Genomic DNA, 18,594 nt, shown 5'->3' with positions numbered 1-18,594 from the left:
TTTAAAGGTTTGCACCATTTGAGTAACTATCCAGAATCTCTATAAGGAAATGATTAGAGATTGAGAAGGAGGTTAACGTATAAGGGTGTATGTTACAGTGTTTGCTGTAGGTTTGTATGTGTTACAACAGAGTGTTAATGTCTCTTTGTCTCTTCAGCTGTTGTCTCAGGAGCCCAGCAATGGCATATCCTCAGATCCCACTGTGTTCTTAGATCGCCTTGCAGTAATATTTAGGTAAGAAGGGAAACTGGATGGCTGCCTTAGGTTAAAAGCTCAAATAAGACAATTATGTATTCAAGGAAGTGTTTTTTCCCTAAACTTCCAGGTATATCATATAATCTTCTGTTAGGAGACTGATCGTCCCATTACCTGAAATTTTGGTGCGAAGACAAATTCTAAGAATTAATTTTTGATAGACCTTTGTCAAAAGACCTACCAAAGAATTGGTAATTAATTAATTAATTCTTTTAGTCTCTAGATCAAACTACCAAGGAATTGGTAGTTAATTCTTTTGGTCTCTACATCAGTGATTATCCAACTTTAACATGCATCATAGTCACCTGCAGGGCTCAGCTTATCAAAACAGATTTCTGGGTCCCATCTCCAGAGTGTCTGATTCAATTGGATTTGGGGTAAGATCCAAGAATTTACAGCTGTTGCTACTACTTGGTATCCAAGGACCATGCTTTCAGAACTGTTGCTGTCTATTGTAGGAGTGCAAAAAAATAATAAAGCCTCTTCATTGATCAGGTGAAATTAATCCTTCTTTGAATTCTCCTTTAATCATGCTAATGATTAAGAAAGCATTTGAGTAACAGTGTTCATGAGTGATCCTTATTGAGTTACATAATTTGTGAGTCCCATAGGTACAACTGGAATATACCAGGTACAACTGGAATTGTTGTGTAAAAGCCTATGTTGAATAAGTTAAAACTGAGATGTTTTAGCTTATTAATTCTTTTCAACAGGTGTTTTCATTTTAATTTGATGCAATGCTTTTCTTGTATAGTAATGATAGTCCTGTTAATGTGACATTCTGAAAGCCTATTAACAATAGTTCTTATTTCACAATAAAGTGGAAGGAAATCTGTGATAGATGAAAATCCCCCAATTTAAAGAAAATGAGATTTTTATTCAGTTGCTGTTGAGCTCATTTAAATTAAAGAAAATTTTTGAAGAGGTTGGTAACCATACAGGGTTCTTTCCTTCCCTGCTTCTTTCAAATTAGTGGATTCTAGAAGTAGGCAAATAATTGAATTTGACATATTGTGGGTGGGCCCAAATTATGTATCATTTGGTTCAGACTAGAACCATGAGAAACATCTTTGGTAGGTTAGAATTCCTGAAGCTTTTGCCTTTTAATGCTGGTAATGGAACAGTACTTGGTTTCTCATAGTGAATTTAGATTGTCTTTTTTGTTTTGTTTGTTTTAAGTTTATTTATTTTGAGAGAGACAGAAACAGCGCAAGTGGGGGAGGGGAGGAGAGAGAATCCCATGCAGGCTCCACGCTGCCAGTGCAGAGCCCGACGCAGGACTCACGAAACCGTGAGGTTATGACCTGAGCCAAAACCAAGAGTCAGACACTTAACCCAGCTGACCCGCCCAGGCCCACGTAGACAGTCTGGTTTTTAATTTTTTTTTTTTATTAATTTGGAAGAGTATATATTGATTTTTAAAGGGAAAAAAATGGAAAAGATAATTGTAGTGCCCCACAACCCGTTTAAGCTAGAGTTGGATTGAGTTTGCATGTTCTAATGAAATAGCATAAAGGTGGCAAAGGAAGGGGAGTGGGATGATTTAAAGTATGTGCTTGTGTTTTAATGGAGTAGTAGGAAAAGGTGTTGAGTCGTCAATAACTTTGTTATTTGGTATTCTTTTTGTGGTAACAATGTTACCAAGTAAGCTAGCAGGGTTTGAGGCTGTGGATTTTCAGTTAAATTGCTCTTTATTTTGGTTTGTTGTCTTTCCCCAGACACACCAATCCTATTGTGGAAAATGGACAAACTCATCCGTGCCAAAAAGTCATACAGGAAGTAAGTGCTTAATGGATGCCTGTGGAACAAGGCTTTCTTCCTTTTTCCTTACAAGGCTGTGGGTAACTAAAACGAGAAGGTACTGTCTTCTGGGTTCATAGGAAGATCCAATTTGTTGATACAGTTTAAATTTCAGTGAAATGAAGAATAGAACTCTTCAAATATTTTTTTACTTTAGATTTGATAAGAAAACAGACTATGGGGAAATGAATTGAAAGCCCAAAGAAGTAGAAGTTAACTATGTGAATCTTAGAGTTGCTAGGAGGCCTGATTAATACTAGCAACAATTTTTTGACAAAGCTATTTCTTCCTTATGGCTTTTGTTTCCCCGATATAAACACACTTCTTTTTTCACTGAGGGTGATAGGAGGATCAAAAGGCATGTTTTGAGAAGTACTTTTCAGACTTCAGGGGGGAAACACCAAGTGTCCTGAAGTGTTCACCAGTACCAAATAATGCTATTTCATTAGCTCCAGTCCTTTTGTTCAAAATCTTCCAGCTTGGAACTATAATCTTTAAACATCTCTTCCTCCCTAACTCATACTAATTCTTTTCATTGTAAATCAGGAAGTCCAAAATTCAGGAAAATGTATCTTTATCTTCCTGTTCTAAAGAGTTGTTAAAGAATCACTGTGTTTCTCTCAAGAAGTGGTTGTGTATTGGTGATGGATAATGTATGAATCAGAATCAGAATCTTTTTCTATAAAAGCTTTTTCCAAATTATTTGAACATCCAAATCAGATGTTACCAACTCGGAAGCATTTTTTTCAGCTCTTTGTTGTTCACTGTTTTCTTTCTTGTGCTCTTTGACTCAGATATGGCCAGTTTTATCTGAGACTCTAAATAAGCACCGCGCTGATAATCGGATCGTAGAGCGTTGTTGCAGGTGCCTCCGCTTTGCTGTTCGCTGTGTAGGCAAAGGATCTGCTGCCCTCCTGCAGCCGCTAGTTACACAGGTAAGTTCTCCCGAAGTGGGAAGTGTAACATGTACAGGGTTTGACATAGGAGTCTTTAGAACAAAAACTCTGCTGATGTAACGAAACCCTTTTGTACGTATTAAATACAAACTCAGAAATATTTGAAAGTGATAAGCAGTGCCCAAGTCTGTCATCTCTGAGGGAAGCAGCTTGTAATCTATTCTGCGTAGTGATAGTTTAAATAGTAACACATTCCCGTGTGAAATTAGGAAAAGAGAAGACTTTAGTGCTCAGCGCTTCTAGACCAGTGCTAGGCATTTTTATACTAATTTTCTTTTTAAAAATGGGTCTTGTTGGGGTGCCTGGGTGGCTCAGTTGGTTGTGTTTCTGAGTCTTTGTTTTGGTTAAGATCATGATCCCAGGGATCAAGCCCCACGTTGGGCTCCACGCTGAGCATGGAGTCTGCCTAAGGTTCTCTCTCCCCATGCCCCTCTCCCCGACTCGTGCTCTCGCTCACTCGCTCGCTCTCTCTCTCTCTCATAAAAATATGTGTCCTGTCAAAATTTGCTGTTTCTTGGCCCAAAGAGATTTTTTTATCTCAACCACAGTGGGTCATATAAGTCTGTTTGTTATTTGTCAAGAAATAATTTTGACTCTTTTATTTTTTTAATGTTTATTTTGAGAGAGAGAAAATGTGGGTGGGATGGAGCAGAGAGATAGAGGGAGAGAGAGAATCCGAAGCAGACTCCATGCTTCACAGAGCCCAACACAGGGTTCAGTCCCACAAACCGTGAGATCATACTCTGAGCCAAAATCAAGAGGCAGATACTTAACCAACTGAGCCACCCATATGCCCCAAGTTTGACTCATTCACCAAGACTGATAGGTAATTACAATGATGTGACTCACTATATGAGATTCTCTAACATCATATTCACATCAAGAACGACTCTGTATGAGATGCTTATAACTAGGGATTAGATCACTAAGTAGTTTGTGTTGATGTTAAGCTTACAGCAGAGCCAGGACTAGATTGAGGCAAGTGAGTTGCCATGGGTACAAAATTAAGAGGCGAGGCAGAGTGTCAACCTTGCATTTGCAGTACTTGTAGTAAGTGCCTATCAATCAGTTGTCATATGCATAACTCTGCCTGCTTCATATTGTAGATTTGAATAAAGTTTGCATTTACTGTACCCTGATGATGCCATATGTTTGCACTACATATATTCCAACCTCAGGTTAAGTGTCCCCTTTATAGCGTAATACATTCCGGGTCAAATATAACTTGATTTAATGCCCCTTTGCTGTTAGAGGATACCCTCATGATTTTGATTTTTTTGTTATTGTTGTTTATTCCTGCTAATTATGTGGCCAGCCTAATAGAGTAGCACCTTGTATAGGAAGTATGTTCTAAAGTCAGTACATGTGGGGAAAAAAATGAAACGTATTTTTTTTTTTAATCCAAAATTGAGAGAGTAGCAAACTAGAACCAGTGGGCCTGCCATGTATTTTTATAAATCTAGTTTTACTAAGAAGTGATAGCCATGCTTATTCATTTAAGTATTCTCTGTTGGCCATTTTTGTGCTACTGTGGCAACGTTGCAGAGACAGACTGTAGGGTCAGCAAAGTCTAAAAGTTTTACTATCTGGCCCTTTAAGAAAAAGTTTCCAGATCCTGACTCAATCATTCATTAAGCAGTAGAGCATACAGTTGAGTTTACAATCCTGAAGAGATTCATAGCTCCCATCACACGCTCATTCCATGGTGTATGCTAGAGAGTGTTCTTTCCTTTATCTCTTAGCCCCTACCACATTCATTGTGTTGAATTTATATAATAAAATCAATACATCTCTTGTGATGGCATTTTAAATATATGAATGTATGGATGCCTCTTAATTTTTGGAGGAGAGTAGGATAAAAATCCTAAACAAATCATTTAATTTAAATATGTATATTAATATTTTTATTTTCCTGAGATCCAGGTATCTTGATTGAGAACACTATTTTTTACTTTAAATAGAGGGGTTTAGGAGCAACTCAAAATTTAAATAGTGCTTTCACAATCTCCTTCAGGATGAGGATGTTTGGTATTTTTAGCCCTGCTATAGCTATATATGCTTTTTTTTTTCTTTCTTAAGAGATAATCTTTAAAGCAAATAGGAACAACCTTTAGGTGTTGGGGTTTGTAGGGGTTTGTAGATAGCTTGGTGATAGCATCCTAATGGCTTCCAGCTTGATGTATTATGCAACTCTCCTGCAGCATTTTTTGGGGGGAAGATAAAAGGTCAAAGGCTTGATAGGACTCTAAAGAGAGTACTTGAAAATTATTGGAGAATCGAGCCCTGTGTTTTAGCAAATGTTGCCAACAAGCTTTACTATATTGTCTTTAAAAGAGAAGAAACTACTTGTCTCTGAATTTCTTCCTCCAGACAGTTTCCTAAGTTGGTACTTTTTGGGGGGTTAAAAGAATTGACTGGTTTCTCCCTTGGCAGATGGTGAACGTGTACCATGTACATCAGCATTCCTGTTTCCTGTACCTTGGCAGTATCCTTGTGGATGAATACGGCATGGAAGAGGGCTGTCGGCAGGGACTACTCGACATGCTCCAGGTCTGTTTTCTCTGGGCAGTATCTTGGTGGGTCTGAAGGCCTAGCAGTGAGCTCTTCACCATGTCTTGAATTCTCTTGCTTCTCTATGTCTTTCTTCCAGGCATGTTGATTTCCTAGTATCAGGGAGGTAGAAACTCTTTTTTAAATGTTTGTTTATTTTTGAGAGAGAGAGATCATGAATGAGGGATGGGCAGAGAGAGAGAGAAAGGGAGACATGGAATCTGAAGCAGGCTCCCGGCTCTGAGCTGTCAGCACAGAGCCTCACTTGGGGCTTGAGCTCACTAATGTGAGAGCATGACATGGGCTGAAGTCAAGACACTTAACTGACTGAGTCACCCAGGTGCCCTGGAAGGTAGAAACTTTCTAGTTGTTCTCTGGACAGACATGCTTAGAAGACTGAGAGATTGACCATATGAATGTAAGGATCATTACAGCTATTATTGCCTAACTTATACTCTCTAGAGATATAGTCTTTTGAGAGATGTAGAAGGGAACAAATAGATATAAAACAAAGGATCTCTAAGCTCAAGCATGATTCTGTCTTTAATTTCTTGCCTGGAACAATCAGTGAACTAGCTCACTCAGCAGGGATGGTCTTAGGGTAAATAGCAAACATAGGAAAAAGCTCCTGATGTATTGATTTTCTCCCCTCCTAGTCATAGGGAAGAAAATATATTAAGAAGTTAAATTATGATCTCTTTTTCCCACGATGTTTTTCCTTTAAACTGGTATTTCATTATTATTATCAAAATTTTTAAAAATAAATCTACTCCCTTAGTGGACAAGACCATGTCTAGTACATAAGCAGTCTTTATTTTCAGAAACTTCTAAAACATTGAGTAGACATCTTTCCAGTTTCATCAGCTAAAATCTATAGCCTCAACCCTTTCTGAAATGTGGACTTCATATGTAAAAACTATCAACTGAGAAAGATTTCTGTCTTCGTTTTCTTGAACTGATTTTCTCTTTCTTTTTTTAAATGTTTATTTATTTTTGAGAGAGAGAGAGAGAGAGAGAGAATATAAGCAGAGGAAGGGCAGAGAGGGAAGGAGACACAGAATCAGAAGCAGGCTGCAGGCTCCGATCTGTGAGCACAGAGCCTGATATGGGGCTTGAACTCACGAACCGTGAGATCATGCATGACCTGAGCTGAAGTTGGATGTTTAACCACCTAAGCCACCCAGGTGCCCCTTGAACTGATTTTCATTAAAGTCTTTTTCTTTTCCTGTCCATTCTTACTCCCTTTGTTCCTTTTGTGTACATTATATTTAACAAGTCTGAAATGCTGTTGCATTTATATACAGGTGTTTATTTTAAAATCACTGTTCTGTTTTAGGCACTGTGCATCCCCACCTTTCAGCTGTTAGAACAGCAGAATGGGCTCCAGAATCACCCTGACACCGTAGATGACCTGTTCAGGCTGGCCACCAGGTCAGTCCCCCTGAAGAGCAACTTTCTTTTATTGCTCATCCCCATGCCTGCTTAGTCTTGTCACCTAACACTTGACTGTTTGCTTCACTATAAAATGAGTTCAGTGGAGTAAAGGTAGGTTAGTGATTCATAGCCCAGAGTTAAATTGTGAGCCGGAATATCCCTCTTCATGAGGAAGAGGAGTTGGATGGGAGCAGGAGAAAGCAGCTGGTTTTCTTCACAAAGGAGGGAACATGCAAGACAGTAAAACCAGCTTTGGAAAAACATTTGACTGGAAAATCACTAGAATCCCCTATGGTTTTAACTTTTTATAAAGCCACTGTGATGTCTTGCTTCACTTCACATTTTTCCTTGAGGAAGCTTGGCATCCTTTAGATATAATCATATCTCAGAACAAAAAATTTGTAGGATTTTAAGGTGCCTTAGAAGTTATCTTGTACTGCACTTTCCAGTTCTGCCCCGAGCCTTCCACACCAATTATTGCTTAAATTCCTTTTACCAGTAACACTGATGATATTATTCCCAACACTGAAGGAATATTATTATTATTACTTCTTTAGTCCCTGGATAAAGAATTGAACCAAATTAGTTACTGAACATAAAAGCATTTTTTAATTAATTTTTAAAAGTTTATGTATTTATTTATTTATTTAGAGATAGAGATAGGGAGAATCCCAAGCAAGCTCCACACTGTCAGCACAGAGCCTTTCTCGGGCTCAAACTCCTGAAACTGAGATCATGACCGGAGCTGAAGTCAAGAGTCAGGTGCTTAACCAACTGAGCTACCCAGGCACCCTGAACATAAAATCATTTAAAAATTATTTAAAATGGGGGGAGGGGGGATGGGCATGGAGGAGGGCACCTGTGGGGATGAGCACTGAGTGTTATGTGGAAACTAATTTGACAATAAACTATTTGTAAAAAAATAAAATAAAATAAAAGATTAGAAAAAAAATTATTAAAATAAATTGTTATATGTGATTATACACATAATATATATTTTATCACTTACAAATGCAAAGTAGTATTGACTGTTTCATCTCAGGATTAAGTATCAAACACTTTTTTGGTTAGTTTTTGGACAGCCTTTGTTGTTGTTGATATGAGAGAACTGTTGGGTGAGCTGTCCAGTCTCTGTTTTCCCAGTGTCTGTTCCTTGAAAAACTAATCCCCAGAGATGCTCTTTGCACAAACGCTTACCTGGTGAAATAAATTTAGAAAATGTAGTGTCTTTTCCATGGAGATTCTCCCTGTGTTTTTAAAGGATCTGAGAAGTTTTATAGCAAATTGAGTAGAAACCTTGGGAAGTTCCTGTATACCCACTGCACCACTCCCTCCCCCAACCTCCACAGCCTTCCTCACTATTAGCATTCCCACCAGTGTGGTCTGTTTGTTGGAATTGATTATCCTGTATTGGCACATCATTATCACCCAAAGTCCATAATTTACATTAGGATTCATTCTCGGTGGTGTATGTTGTATGGTGACATGTGTCCACAGTTATAATATCACATGGAATAGTTTAATACCCTAAAATTCTCTATGCTCCACCTGTTCAGCCCTCCCTCACCCTCTACTGCTAGCAACCACCGACCTTTTTTTTTTTTTTTTTTAAATATTTTTATTTATTTCTAGGAGAGAGAGAGAGACAGCGTGAGCAGGGGAGGGTCAGAGAGAGAGGGAGATACAGACTCTGAAATAGGCTCCAGACTCTGAGCTGGCAGTCAGCACAGAGCCCGACACGGGGCTCAAACCCACGAACCGCGACATCATGACCTAAGCGAAAGTCGGACGCTTAACTGACTAAGCCACCCAGGCGCCCCAACCACTGACCTTTTTTACTGTCTCCATCTATAATTTTGCCCATTGCTTGGGCTGCTTTTAGAGCCTAATCCTGTCATTTATACTTAGCCTGTCTTTCCAACCCAGGTTTATTCAGCGTAGTCCTGTTACCTTGCTGAGGAGCCAAGTGGTCATCCCTATCTTGCAGTGGGCCATTGCCTCTACTACCCTGGACCACCGGGATGCCAATTGTAGTGTCATGAGGTTCCTACGGGACCTCATCCATACAGGGGTAGCCAATGATGTAAGTATAAACATTGTACCTTTCTACTTTGCAGCTCAGCATCTTGTTATCTCTTTTCCTCATTTCTTAGGTGAAAACCAGATTCTCTTTATCTGATCTGTATTTGATACCATTCACTAACCAAAACACCACGGCCTCTACAAAGTGCTGTAATCTATATAAAACAGTCTAAAGGTATTTCTGCTCCCATGTCATTCAGTGTTTAGTTGAAGAGATAAATAGATGTAAAGATTTAGATAATAAGATAGTATTTGATTACCAGATGAATGATAAAAGTCATGATTGCTATGAAATCATAGCAAAGGAGGGAAAGCTTTTTGTTCAGAAGTAGGTTGGGAAGTGGGTTAATTTCTGGAAGAGAGACATCAGTGGAGTCATTAGATATAGGTAGAATTTGGATGGACTGGAGAGGGAGAGATAGTCTTAACTGGAGCACAAATGATAATCAGAGAAAGTCAGGGTAGTACTAAGTATGTTATATAGTTAAGAGACCTGTTTGGCTGGAGTAGTAAAATGGTTCACAAAATTTTCAAAGGTAGATTTGGGTAAATGTGGAATAGAATTGAAGGTAACAGCAGTGGAGAAATAAGCCACTATTTGAACGGACTAATTATTTAAGAAACTAGAAGTGAAAAGCAGTTTATAAAAAGATATTTTTTTTAAATGTTAGAAATATATGTATATTCAAAGTCTATAGGAAGGAAGAAAATAAGTAAGTTTTTTAATCCAGCTGTTATATATACACTTCCTTCTCCAGGAAAGAGGAATTACTAGCTGGGAAGTTGAAATTAGAACGTATCTTTTGCTCTTACTTCCTTATAGCACGAAGAAGACTTTGAATTACGGAAAGAACTGATTGGACAGGTGATGAACCAGCTTGGACAGCAACTTGTCAGCCAGCTGCTCCACACATGCTGCTTTTGTCTCCCTCCCTATACCCTCCCAGATGTGGCTGAAGTGCTCTGGGAGATCATGCAGGTTGACAGACCGGTAAGATTGTTTCCATAAAGAACCCATTCTCACAGTTCTAAACTTTGGTTCCGGGAGGCCAACTATAACTTTGAAACCAGCCCTGTTGTATATCCATGGAGCCTAATCTAGGCATGTTACTAAGTTTCATTTATTAGATGAAGGGGCCTATAGAAGGCCAGACGGTTTTTGAAAGTATGTTTGTGTCACTGTCAAAGGGTTTATATTCCCCTGAAGTGAATACTAAGCTTTGAATTCAGCTGTGTGGCTGGCCGCAGAGAAATTTGTTCACTTGTGAGAGATGCCCATATATCAGTTATATAGTGCTACAGGTTATTCAAGAAGTGTTAATTTACTTCAAGCTCCTTAGATAGCACTGTAGGATTTTCCTTGGTAATAAATCTAGCCAGAGCATTTGGGGATACAGAAATATAAAATTAGCTCACAATGTGCACTTGGATTTGTTTCTTCTTTAGATTAATTTGCATCTTATTTCAATTCTTGTACCAGCTCATTTATCACCTGAACATGAAAAGTTTTTTTAGGCTATCCAGTAATGTTCAAGTAATTTCAGAATGGGCTGCATGATCATAAATCAGGGTTATGTGTACTGCATGAAAATTTTGAGCAGAGTGGTAAAGAATACATATAGCCTGTACACTAGGATATATTATTTTTAATACTAATATAAAAGCAGTTTAGAAAAGTGCACAGTTGGTTCTAGTTAAAGTGAGCTATCTTCTAGAACCACAGAAAATTCCAGATATACAAATTTATTGTAACCTTTAAGTCCATGTACATCTTAATGTTGTCTCCTGCTTTGTATCATTGATGGCAGTTGTTCAATTTCAGCAGTTTCACAAAACAAAGATTACTGTTAGAATCTCAAGTCACTGAGGGGCGCCTAGATGGCTCAGCTGGTTAACGGTCCAAGTTTGGCTCAGGTCATGATCTTGCAATTCATGAGTTCGAGCCCCCACATTGGGCTCTGTGCTGACAGCTCAGAGCCTGGAACCTTCTTCATATTCTATGTGTCCCTGTTTTTCTACCCCTCCCCCACTTACATTCTCTCTTTCAAAAATAAACATTTAAAAAAATTTTTTTTAATTAAAAAAAAAAAAAAACAAAAACAAAAAACAGGAATCCCCTATCACTGAGCTGAAATTTCTGCCCTAGATTTTTGGTCATCTCCAAAATTCATGCTTAGTGTATATTGCCTTAGCATATGCTTTACTTGATCTTTGGCTCAAACAAAAGACAGGGCAGATGCTTAATAACTTTTTAACATTTTCTTTATAATTCAGAAACAGCCACCTGAACTTTAATCTTTTTTTTTTTTTTAATTTTGTTTATTTTTTAGAGAGAGGGTGCAACCTGGGGAGGGGCGGAGAGAGAGGGGGAGACACAGAATTCAAAGCAGGCTCCAGGCTCCAAACTATCAGCATAGAGCTCAAAGAGGGGCTCGAACTCAAGAAGCATAAGATCACAACCTGAGCCGAAGTCAGACGCTTAACTGCCTTGAGCCACCCTGGTGCCCCTGAACCTTAATTCTTATGTATCAAACTCTAAGGCTCCTGTGTGACTTTGGTTCTGTCAGATAGCTCTGCAATTCTTTCATGTGAGCTCAAGTTGCTCGGTATATTCTGTTTCAATCTTATACAGCAATATTTTTGTATTTTGTATTTTGTATTTTCCTTAGGAAAGTACTCAGCCCCTCAGGACCAACAAGTTTAATTCCAGAAGTAATGGACGTGAGAAAAAAATTTTCCATGCTTTTTCACTTTTTTTACAAATATACTTGGTTCCCAAGTAACAGAAAACTTACTTTGTAAATTTAACTTTATAAAGACATTCTTGATATCTAAACATGTGGCTAAGTGCTAACAGAAGAAGAAAATTAGAACAGGAAGGTTAAGCAGTAACAGAGATCAGATAGCCATGGACTTTTAAGAGTTTAGTATGTAAATGCCCATAGAATGTGTGTCAAGAAATTTAAAGTGATTGTTTTCTAAACATCAACCTAAAACTGAGTTTTTGTAAAGGAACTCCTACATAAATTTGGGTTGTCTGTACCCTGACAACTGATTAAAGTTCTAATGATGTGAGTTCAATAAAATTTACATTATTTTTCTTTTTAAGTTTATTTATTTTAGAGAGAGAGAGAACAAGTGGTGGGGAGGGGAGAGAGTTTCAAACAGGCTGCACGCTCAGCAGAGTCCAGTGTGGAGTTTGATCTCACAACTGCAAGATTATGACCTGTAGCAATATTGAGTCAGATAGATACTCAACTGAATGAGCCACCTAGGCACCTAAAAATTTGCATTCTTGAGCACTTTCATAGTCATACCGTTTTCAAAATTCAGCACACAAATTCTTCACTAGAAGATGGCATACCAGCTTCGTCGTGTGACTTGAAACTATTTAAACTCTTATATAAGTCTATTCCTCCTTTCCTTTGTTGGGTACTCATCTGGCAAATTTATTTGGTGTTTCCAACCATATTTCTTAGATGATGATGAAACCCATTGTGTGCTAACTAATTAGATTTTGCTTTTTAGTTTCTTATGGTTCTTTTTTTTTTTTTTTTTTTTTTTTTTTCTTATTTTTTAATGAGAGAGAGACTACAAGCTGGGGAGGGGCCAGGGAGAGGGAGACACAGAATCTGAAGCAGACTCCAGGCTCTGAGCCATCAGCACAGAGCCCTACTGGCACTCAAACTCACAAACTATGAGATCATGACCTGAGCTGAAGTCAGATGCTTAACCAGCTGAGCCACCCAGGCGCCCCGTTTCTTATTGTTCTTGTTTGGGAGCGATACTTCTTAAGCATTTATAATTGAATATTTACTTTTGCTCTGGTTTGTTATAAACCAACATATTAGGGGAATATATATATATTTTTTAATTTTTTAATGTTTTATTTATTTCTGGGAGAGAGAGAGACAGCATGAGCAGGGGAGGGTCAGAGAGGGAGGGAGTCACAGACTCTGAAACAGGCTCCAGGCTCTGAGCTGGCAGCCAGCACAGAGCCTGACGCGGGGCTCGAACCCATGAACCGCGAGATCATGACCTAAGCGAAAGTCGGACACTTAACCGACTAAGCCACCCAGGTGCCCCTGAATATATAATTTAAAAAATTTGGTTATAAAAAAGGTTATCTTCCTGCTGAAATATGACCAAAGTATACATCCTACTTAAGAAAGGCATGAAAAATTAGAGCAGACTCAAAGAACAGCTAATTGAAAATAAAAACCCAGAAGAAGTCTCTAGAGTTTTGATGTTTTTAAATAGCAACCAGAGTGAGCAGAAAAGTTTCCTGACTCAAAGTACAGGCAGGTATCACAAAGGAATGACTGTTCTCCTAAGAGATATGACCTTAAAACCCTAAAGACTCTGGATTCATATTATATTAATGTTTATATAATTTTGACGTGTTTACTTACTGTACTTTTTGTCCTTGCTTTTTGTGTTACTGAACTTTTGCTGTGAACTGCCTTTGAGCTTTTCACTCCAGAGTTTTCTGGAAGCTGCTTAATTTTCTGAAATTAAAAAGTTTATCATTAAACTTCTGGCAGAAGGAATAGGACAATAGCATCATCCAGAAAAGACTTCACTTCCAAGGTAGAAGGGCTCTTTCTGAAATGATGTTTGCTACTACCTCTTTGAATGAAAGTCTAATAGCCTTCCTTTGCAGACTGTTCCAAACCCCAGAGGGTTGAAAGGCCTAAAGATAATAGTGCTTTTGTTAATTCCTCTACTTGCTTCCAAGTCTGGAAGAGCTAATGCTGCTAAGAAAAACCTGTGAGTCTTTGTTACTACTTGTAGGGTCCAATTGAGTAAGTCGTCTCCTCCTAAAACTCATATTCTCTTCTCTGCACAGACTTTTTGTCGATGGTTAGAGAATTCCTTGAAAGGTTTGCCAAAGGAGACAACTGTGGGAGCTGTCACAGTGACACACAAGCAGCTTACAGATTTCCACAAGCAAGTCACTAGGTGAGTGATGTGGGTTTTGGGGTTTTGTTTTTTTAGGGAATGTGAACAGAAGCAGGGGTGTGCAGAAAAAAAAAATATCTTTGTTTCTTATACCAAATTTACCTAAGGGTATATTTCTTTTGTGCCTTTGTAAACTCAGTCTATTGTCTGTTTACATTGAATTGCACAAAGTGGCATTAGAAAGCAGTCTGGGGTGGGGTGGAAATCTCATCATGCTATATAGCTGTGCATCACTTTTACTGTACAAGTGTATTAACTGGGATGAGATCTTAATGGGTAAGTGGAAGCATTATTTCTTCCAAAAGAAAAATGCATTGAGCAGCCCACTGCCCTTCCTAAAATCTATCTTTATCTTTATGAAGTTCTTTTCTGTTTTCATCCATAATCAGGGATCAGGAATGCAGGTGTGAATAGGTGAAGCATTAGTTGTGAAACATAGATGACGTAAGCAGTAGTGAATTGGAAATTTTTCACCATGCCTAAACATACTGAAATTCTAATAGTTTGAGAGATAGGGAGTGCACACGTGTGCCTGAGCAGGGGAGGGGCAGAGAGAGAGAATCCCAAGCAGGCTCTGCGCTGTCAGCACAGAGCCTGACATGGGGCTCGATCTCACGAACCATGAGCTTATGACCTGAGCCAAAATGAAGAGTGAGACACTTAACAAACTGAGACACCCAGACACTCCTTTAGATATTGACTTATAAGTCATACAGTTGTGGAATGATTTATAAGTCTGAGAATGTGTGTTACAGTAAGGCTTGGTAATAGTGAAAAACATTAGAAATATTCTAATTGTCCATCAAAAGAGAATAGTTAATTAATAGAATGTAACTAAATAGGTACTGAAAAAAGATGCAGTAATATACATGTGATGATATAGAAAGTATATGATAAAGGGAAAAAATAATAGTATCATATAACCCAACTTGTACTGACAATTTTTAAAAATTTTGAATTGTGATAAAATACCATAGATTTTACCATTTTAACCATTCTTAAGTATATTGTTCATAGTGTTAAGTACATTCACATTGTTGTGCAATTTCCATAATTTTTTTCATCTTGTAAAACTGAAATTATAACCATTAAACAACTCCCTCTCCTCCCGTCCTTTAGTCCCCAGCAAGCATCATTCTACTTCCTGTTTCTGTGATTTGACTTGACTACTCTAGATATTTCTTATAAGTGAAATCATACGGCATTTGTCCTTTTGTGACTCACTTAGCACAATGTTCTCAAGGTTCATCCATGTTGTAGCACCTGTCAGAATTTCCTTCCTTTTTAAGGCTGAGAAACATTCTGTTTTATGTATATACTACATTTATTTATTCACTCATCTGTTGATGGACATTTGGGTTGCTTCTACCTCTTGGGTATTGTAAGTAATGCTGCTGTGAACACGAGTGTACATATATCTCTTCAGGATCCTGCTTTCAGTTCTTTTGAATTGAAAAGAATTCCCAGCACTGACCTTTTCCCCCACTGAATGGTCTTGGTACACTTATTGAAAATCATTGAGTGTATATGCGAGGGATTTATTTTGGGGCCCTCTCCTCTATTCCTTTGATCTCTTTGTCTGTCTTTATGTCAATACCATACTGTTTTGATTACCATGGCTTTGTTAATCAGTAACATTTCAGTTACAGCGCAAGCTGGGGAAGGGGCAGAGAGGCAGGAAAACAGAATCTGAAGCAAGCTCCAGGCTCTGCGCTGTGTGCAAGCCCAACACAGGGCTCGACCCCACAAACTGTGAGATCATGACTTGATCTGAAGTCAGACACTCAACCAACTGAGCCACCCAGGCACGTGCACAACCCCCCCTCACACACTGTTTTTAAAGTAATTTCTACACCCAGTGTGGGGCTTGAATTCATAACCTTGAGATCAGGAGTTGGATCATGAGCCAGCCACATGTACCTCAACTTGCACTTTTATTTATTTATTTGTTTGTTTATTTTGACAGTGAGAGAGTGCGAGCGGGGGAGGGGTAGAGAGAGAATCCCAAGCAGCCTCTGTGCAGTCACTTCCAGGCTCGAACTCACAAAACCATCAGATCATGACCTGAGCCAAAGTCACATGCTTAGCCATCTGAGCCACCCAGGCATCCTTCAACTTGCACTTAAAAAAAAAAAAAATCATGTTTGTTTGTTTATTTATTTATTTATTTTTTAATATTTTTATTTATTTCTAGGAGAGAGAGAGAGAGAGACAGCGTGAACAGGGGAGGGTCAGAGAGAGAGAGGGAGTCACAGACTGAAACAGGCTCCAGGCTCTGAGCTGGCAGTCAGCACAGAGCCCGACGCGGGGCTCGAACCCACAAACCGCAAGATCATGACCTAAGCGAAAGTCGGACGCTTAACCGACTAAGCCACCCAGGCGCCCCAATGTTTATTTATTTTTGAAAGACAGATTGTGAGCAGGGGAGGGGCAAAGAGAGAGGGAGACACAGAATCTGAAGCAGACTCCAGGCACTGAGCTGTCACACAGAGCCCAACACAGGGCTCAAATCCATGAATTGTGAGATTATGACCTCAGCCAGAGTTGGTTGCTTGCACTTTTAAAAGCTGTTGTGGGGCGCCTGGCTGGCTCAGTCAGTTGGGTGTGTCTGACTTCGGCTCAAGTCATGATCTCGCAGTTTGTGGGTTCGAGCCCCATGTCGGATTCTGTGCTGATAGTATGGAGCCTAGAATCTGCTTCAAATTCTGTGTCTCCCTCTCTGTCTGCCTCTCTTCAACTCATGCTCTGTGTATCTCTTTCTCTCAAAAATGAAAAAATATTAAAAAAATTAAAAGCTGTTTTATTATAAATTTTATAGATATGCATAGTAAATTCTGGAAAAATGTACAACTGGGACCAGGATGTGAGAGGAGGGAAGGCTTTCACTTTTTATTTCATAACTTTCTCTACCTTTTTTTCAGGAGCATGTGGTATACATGTACAAATAAAACCAGACCTAGTTTCTAAAAGGAGGAGAAAATAAATTTTAGGCGGTGGTACAGGGTTAATCTTTTCTGAGATTTGATTTCTTAATCTTACTTTCCAGAATGGTTTACTTTCTCATCTCCCAGAGTTTCTCCAGTGATATTGTTAATTTCTTAAAATCCCAAACCTATGAGTGCTGTTATTTTGTAGCTTACTAAGTGGCTTAACAGTCCCAAAAGTAACTGACTTTTGGCCATAGATCAAGAGACATGCATGACTGAAAAATAGCATGTGACTACCTTCATGACACATTTTGCCAGAAGAAGAGAATTTCCCCTGTTGTAGATAGGTGTATATTGACGGGGATAACTTTACAAGATTATTTGCTTTTCGTTATGAATCTTCACAGTAGAAGTAGTTAGCATTCCACCAGAAGCTGTCTCAGAGCAGAATATGGCTTCTTTCTGCTATTTTTTTGCTGTATTATGTATTCCATCTAGTATTGGTCAGTAGAAGGGCAGGATCATACTGGTTCTAATTTCCAAAAAGCAAATGGGAGTCTGGGGAGAGAACCCCCCAAAGGACTAGGCTTACAGTCAAGGCTGTTGGCTTGAATGTTGCCACTTACTGAACTTCAGCTTATTCATCTACAAAGGAGAGTTAGTAATACCCATCTTATTCATAAGGGTTATCATGAGATACCACATGGAAATCTGAAGATTTGTCACGTAGTAGGTGATCAGTGAATGTTAACTTTCTCTTTGGACAAGAACCTGCTGGAATGTCATTATGCACTTGCAAAGCTAGCTAGAGCATGTCTCCTGCCAGCTCTAAGGCACCCACACATTCTAAAATAAGTCTCCATCAAGCCCGAATTCCTTTATCTGGGCTAATCTATGACAGAACGACAGAGTAAGTCTGTAGAGTAATGGAATTCCCTAATTTAAGGAGAATTGAGGGGCACAGAAAAGGAACCCAAATAATGCAATGTTACAAACAAAAACATCTGTGATCTTTGCCCTCTGATAAGAAATAAGATGCACTACCAGCTTGGCCTACTTGATCTCTCATTGCTGAACAAGTTTTGCGGCTCCTCCTATGGTAGGCTGTGACAGTGGTGGGAAAGGAACAGAAGATGGAATGTTAAGGTGCTAGAGAAAATGTTTGAGATTGCTCACCTGCTCATAGTAATTCTCTTTCTCTAGTATGCGTGTTGCCCGTGAACCTTCTGTTCTGTGCATGACTCAGTCTCCCTTTTGGTTTTAAGGTCCTGTAACTCCTGCCTCAACATGCTGCTTTGTTTGCCATCCTAGCAGGGAGGGTAAACTGGTTCAGTTTCATTTCAGCAAGTCCAAGCCTGTTTTTCACATAGTACTGGTAGTTAATTAATTCCCTAACATCTTCAGTTGGTCAGCTTGAAGAAAGCTGGGGCTCTTCATTCTGAAATAATCATTCTTGCTCTCTAAGCACCACTCATTATAACTAGAAGAAATCCTGCCATCACTTCCCATTTCTCTATGTCAGTGTTTATTCTCTGACTCTTGTCACTTGCATGACAATCTCAAGGTCAGAAGATGTTGAATAAAGGCTAGAGTTAGGCCGGTTTGGGGCTGTCTTCTTGCTCTAGTCG

General features: G+C 38.9%; 1 protein-coding gene across 4 annotated transcripts in view; it reads left to right on the top strand.

Annotated features, from left to right (window-relative positions):
- Window positions 1-18,594, top strand: part of TNPO3 (transportin 3) — an 84,409-nt gene that overhangs the window by 61,859 nt on the left and 3,956 nt on the right. For all 4 annotated transcript variants that reach the window (XM_039242867.1, XM_039242876.1, XM_039242886.1 and 1 more), the window contains 8 exons: window positions 158-234; window positions 1,974-2,034; window positions 2,850-2,990; window positions 5,445-5,561; window positions 6,898-6,992; window positions 8,922-9,078; window positions 9,901-10,068; window positions 13,927-14,039. In XM_039242867.1, the coding sequence (XP_039098798.1) occupies window positions 158-234; window positions 1,974-2,034; window positions 2,850-2,990; window positions 5,445-5,561; window positions 6,898-6,992; window positions 8,922-9,078; window positions 9,901-10,068; window positions 13,927-14,039 (929 nt within the window). The remainder of the gene's footprint in view (window positions 1-157; window positions 235-1,973; window positions 2,035-2,849; window positions 2,991-5,444; window positions 5,562-6,897; window positions 6,993-8,921; window positions 9,079-9,900; window positions 10,069-13,926; window positions 14,040-18,594) is intronic.

Source organism: Hyaena hyaena, unplaced genomic scaffold, assembly GCF_003009895.1.
Source record: "Hyaena hyaena isolate Hyena2069 unplaced genomic scaffold, ASM300989v1 scaffold_8, whole genome shotgun sequence".
In the NCBI taxonomy this organism is placed as follows: domain Eukaryota; kingdom Metazoa; phylum Chordata; class Mammalia; order Carnivora; family Hyaenidae; genus Hyaena; species Hyaena hyaena.
The sequence above is the reverse complement of the archived record's forward strand: the minus strand, read 5'-3'. Positions and strand labels throughout refer to the sequence as shown.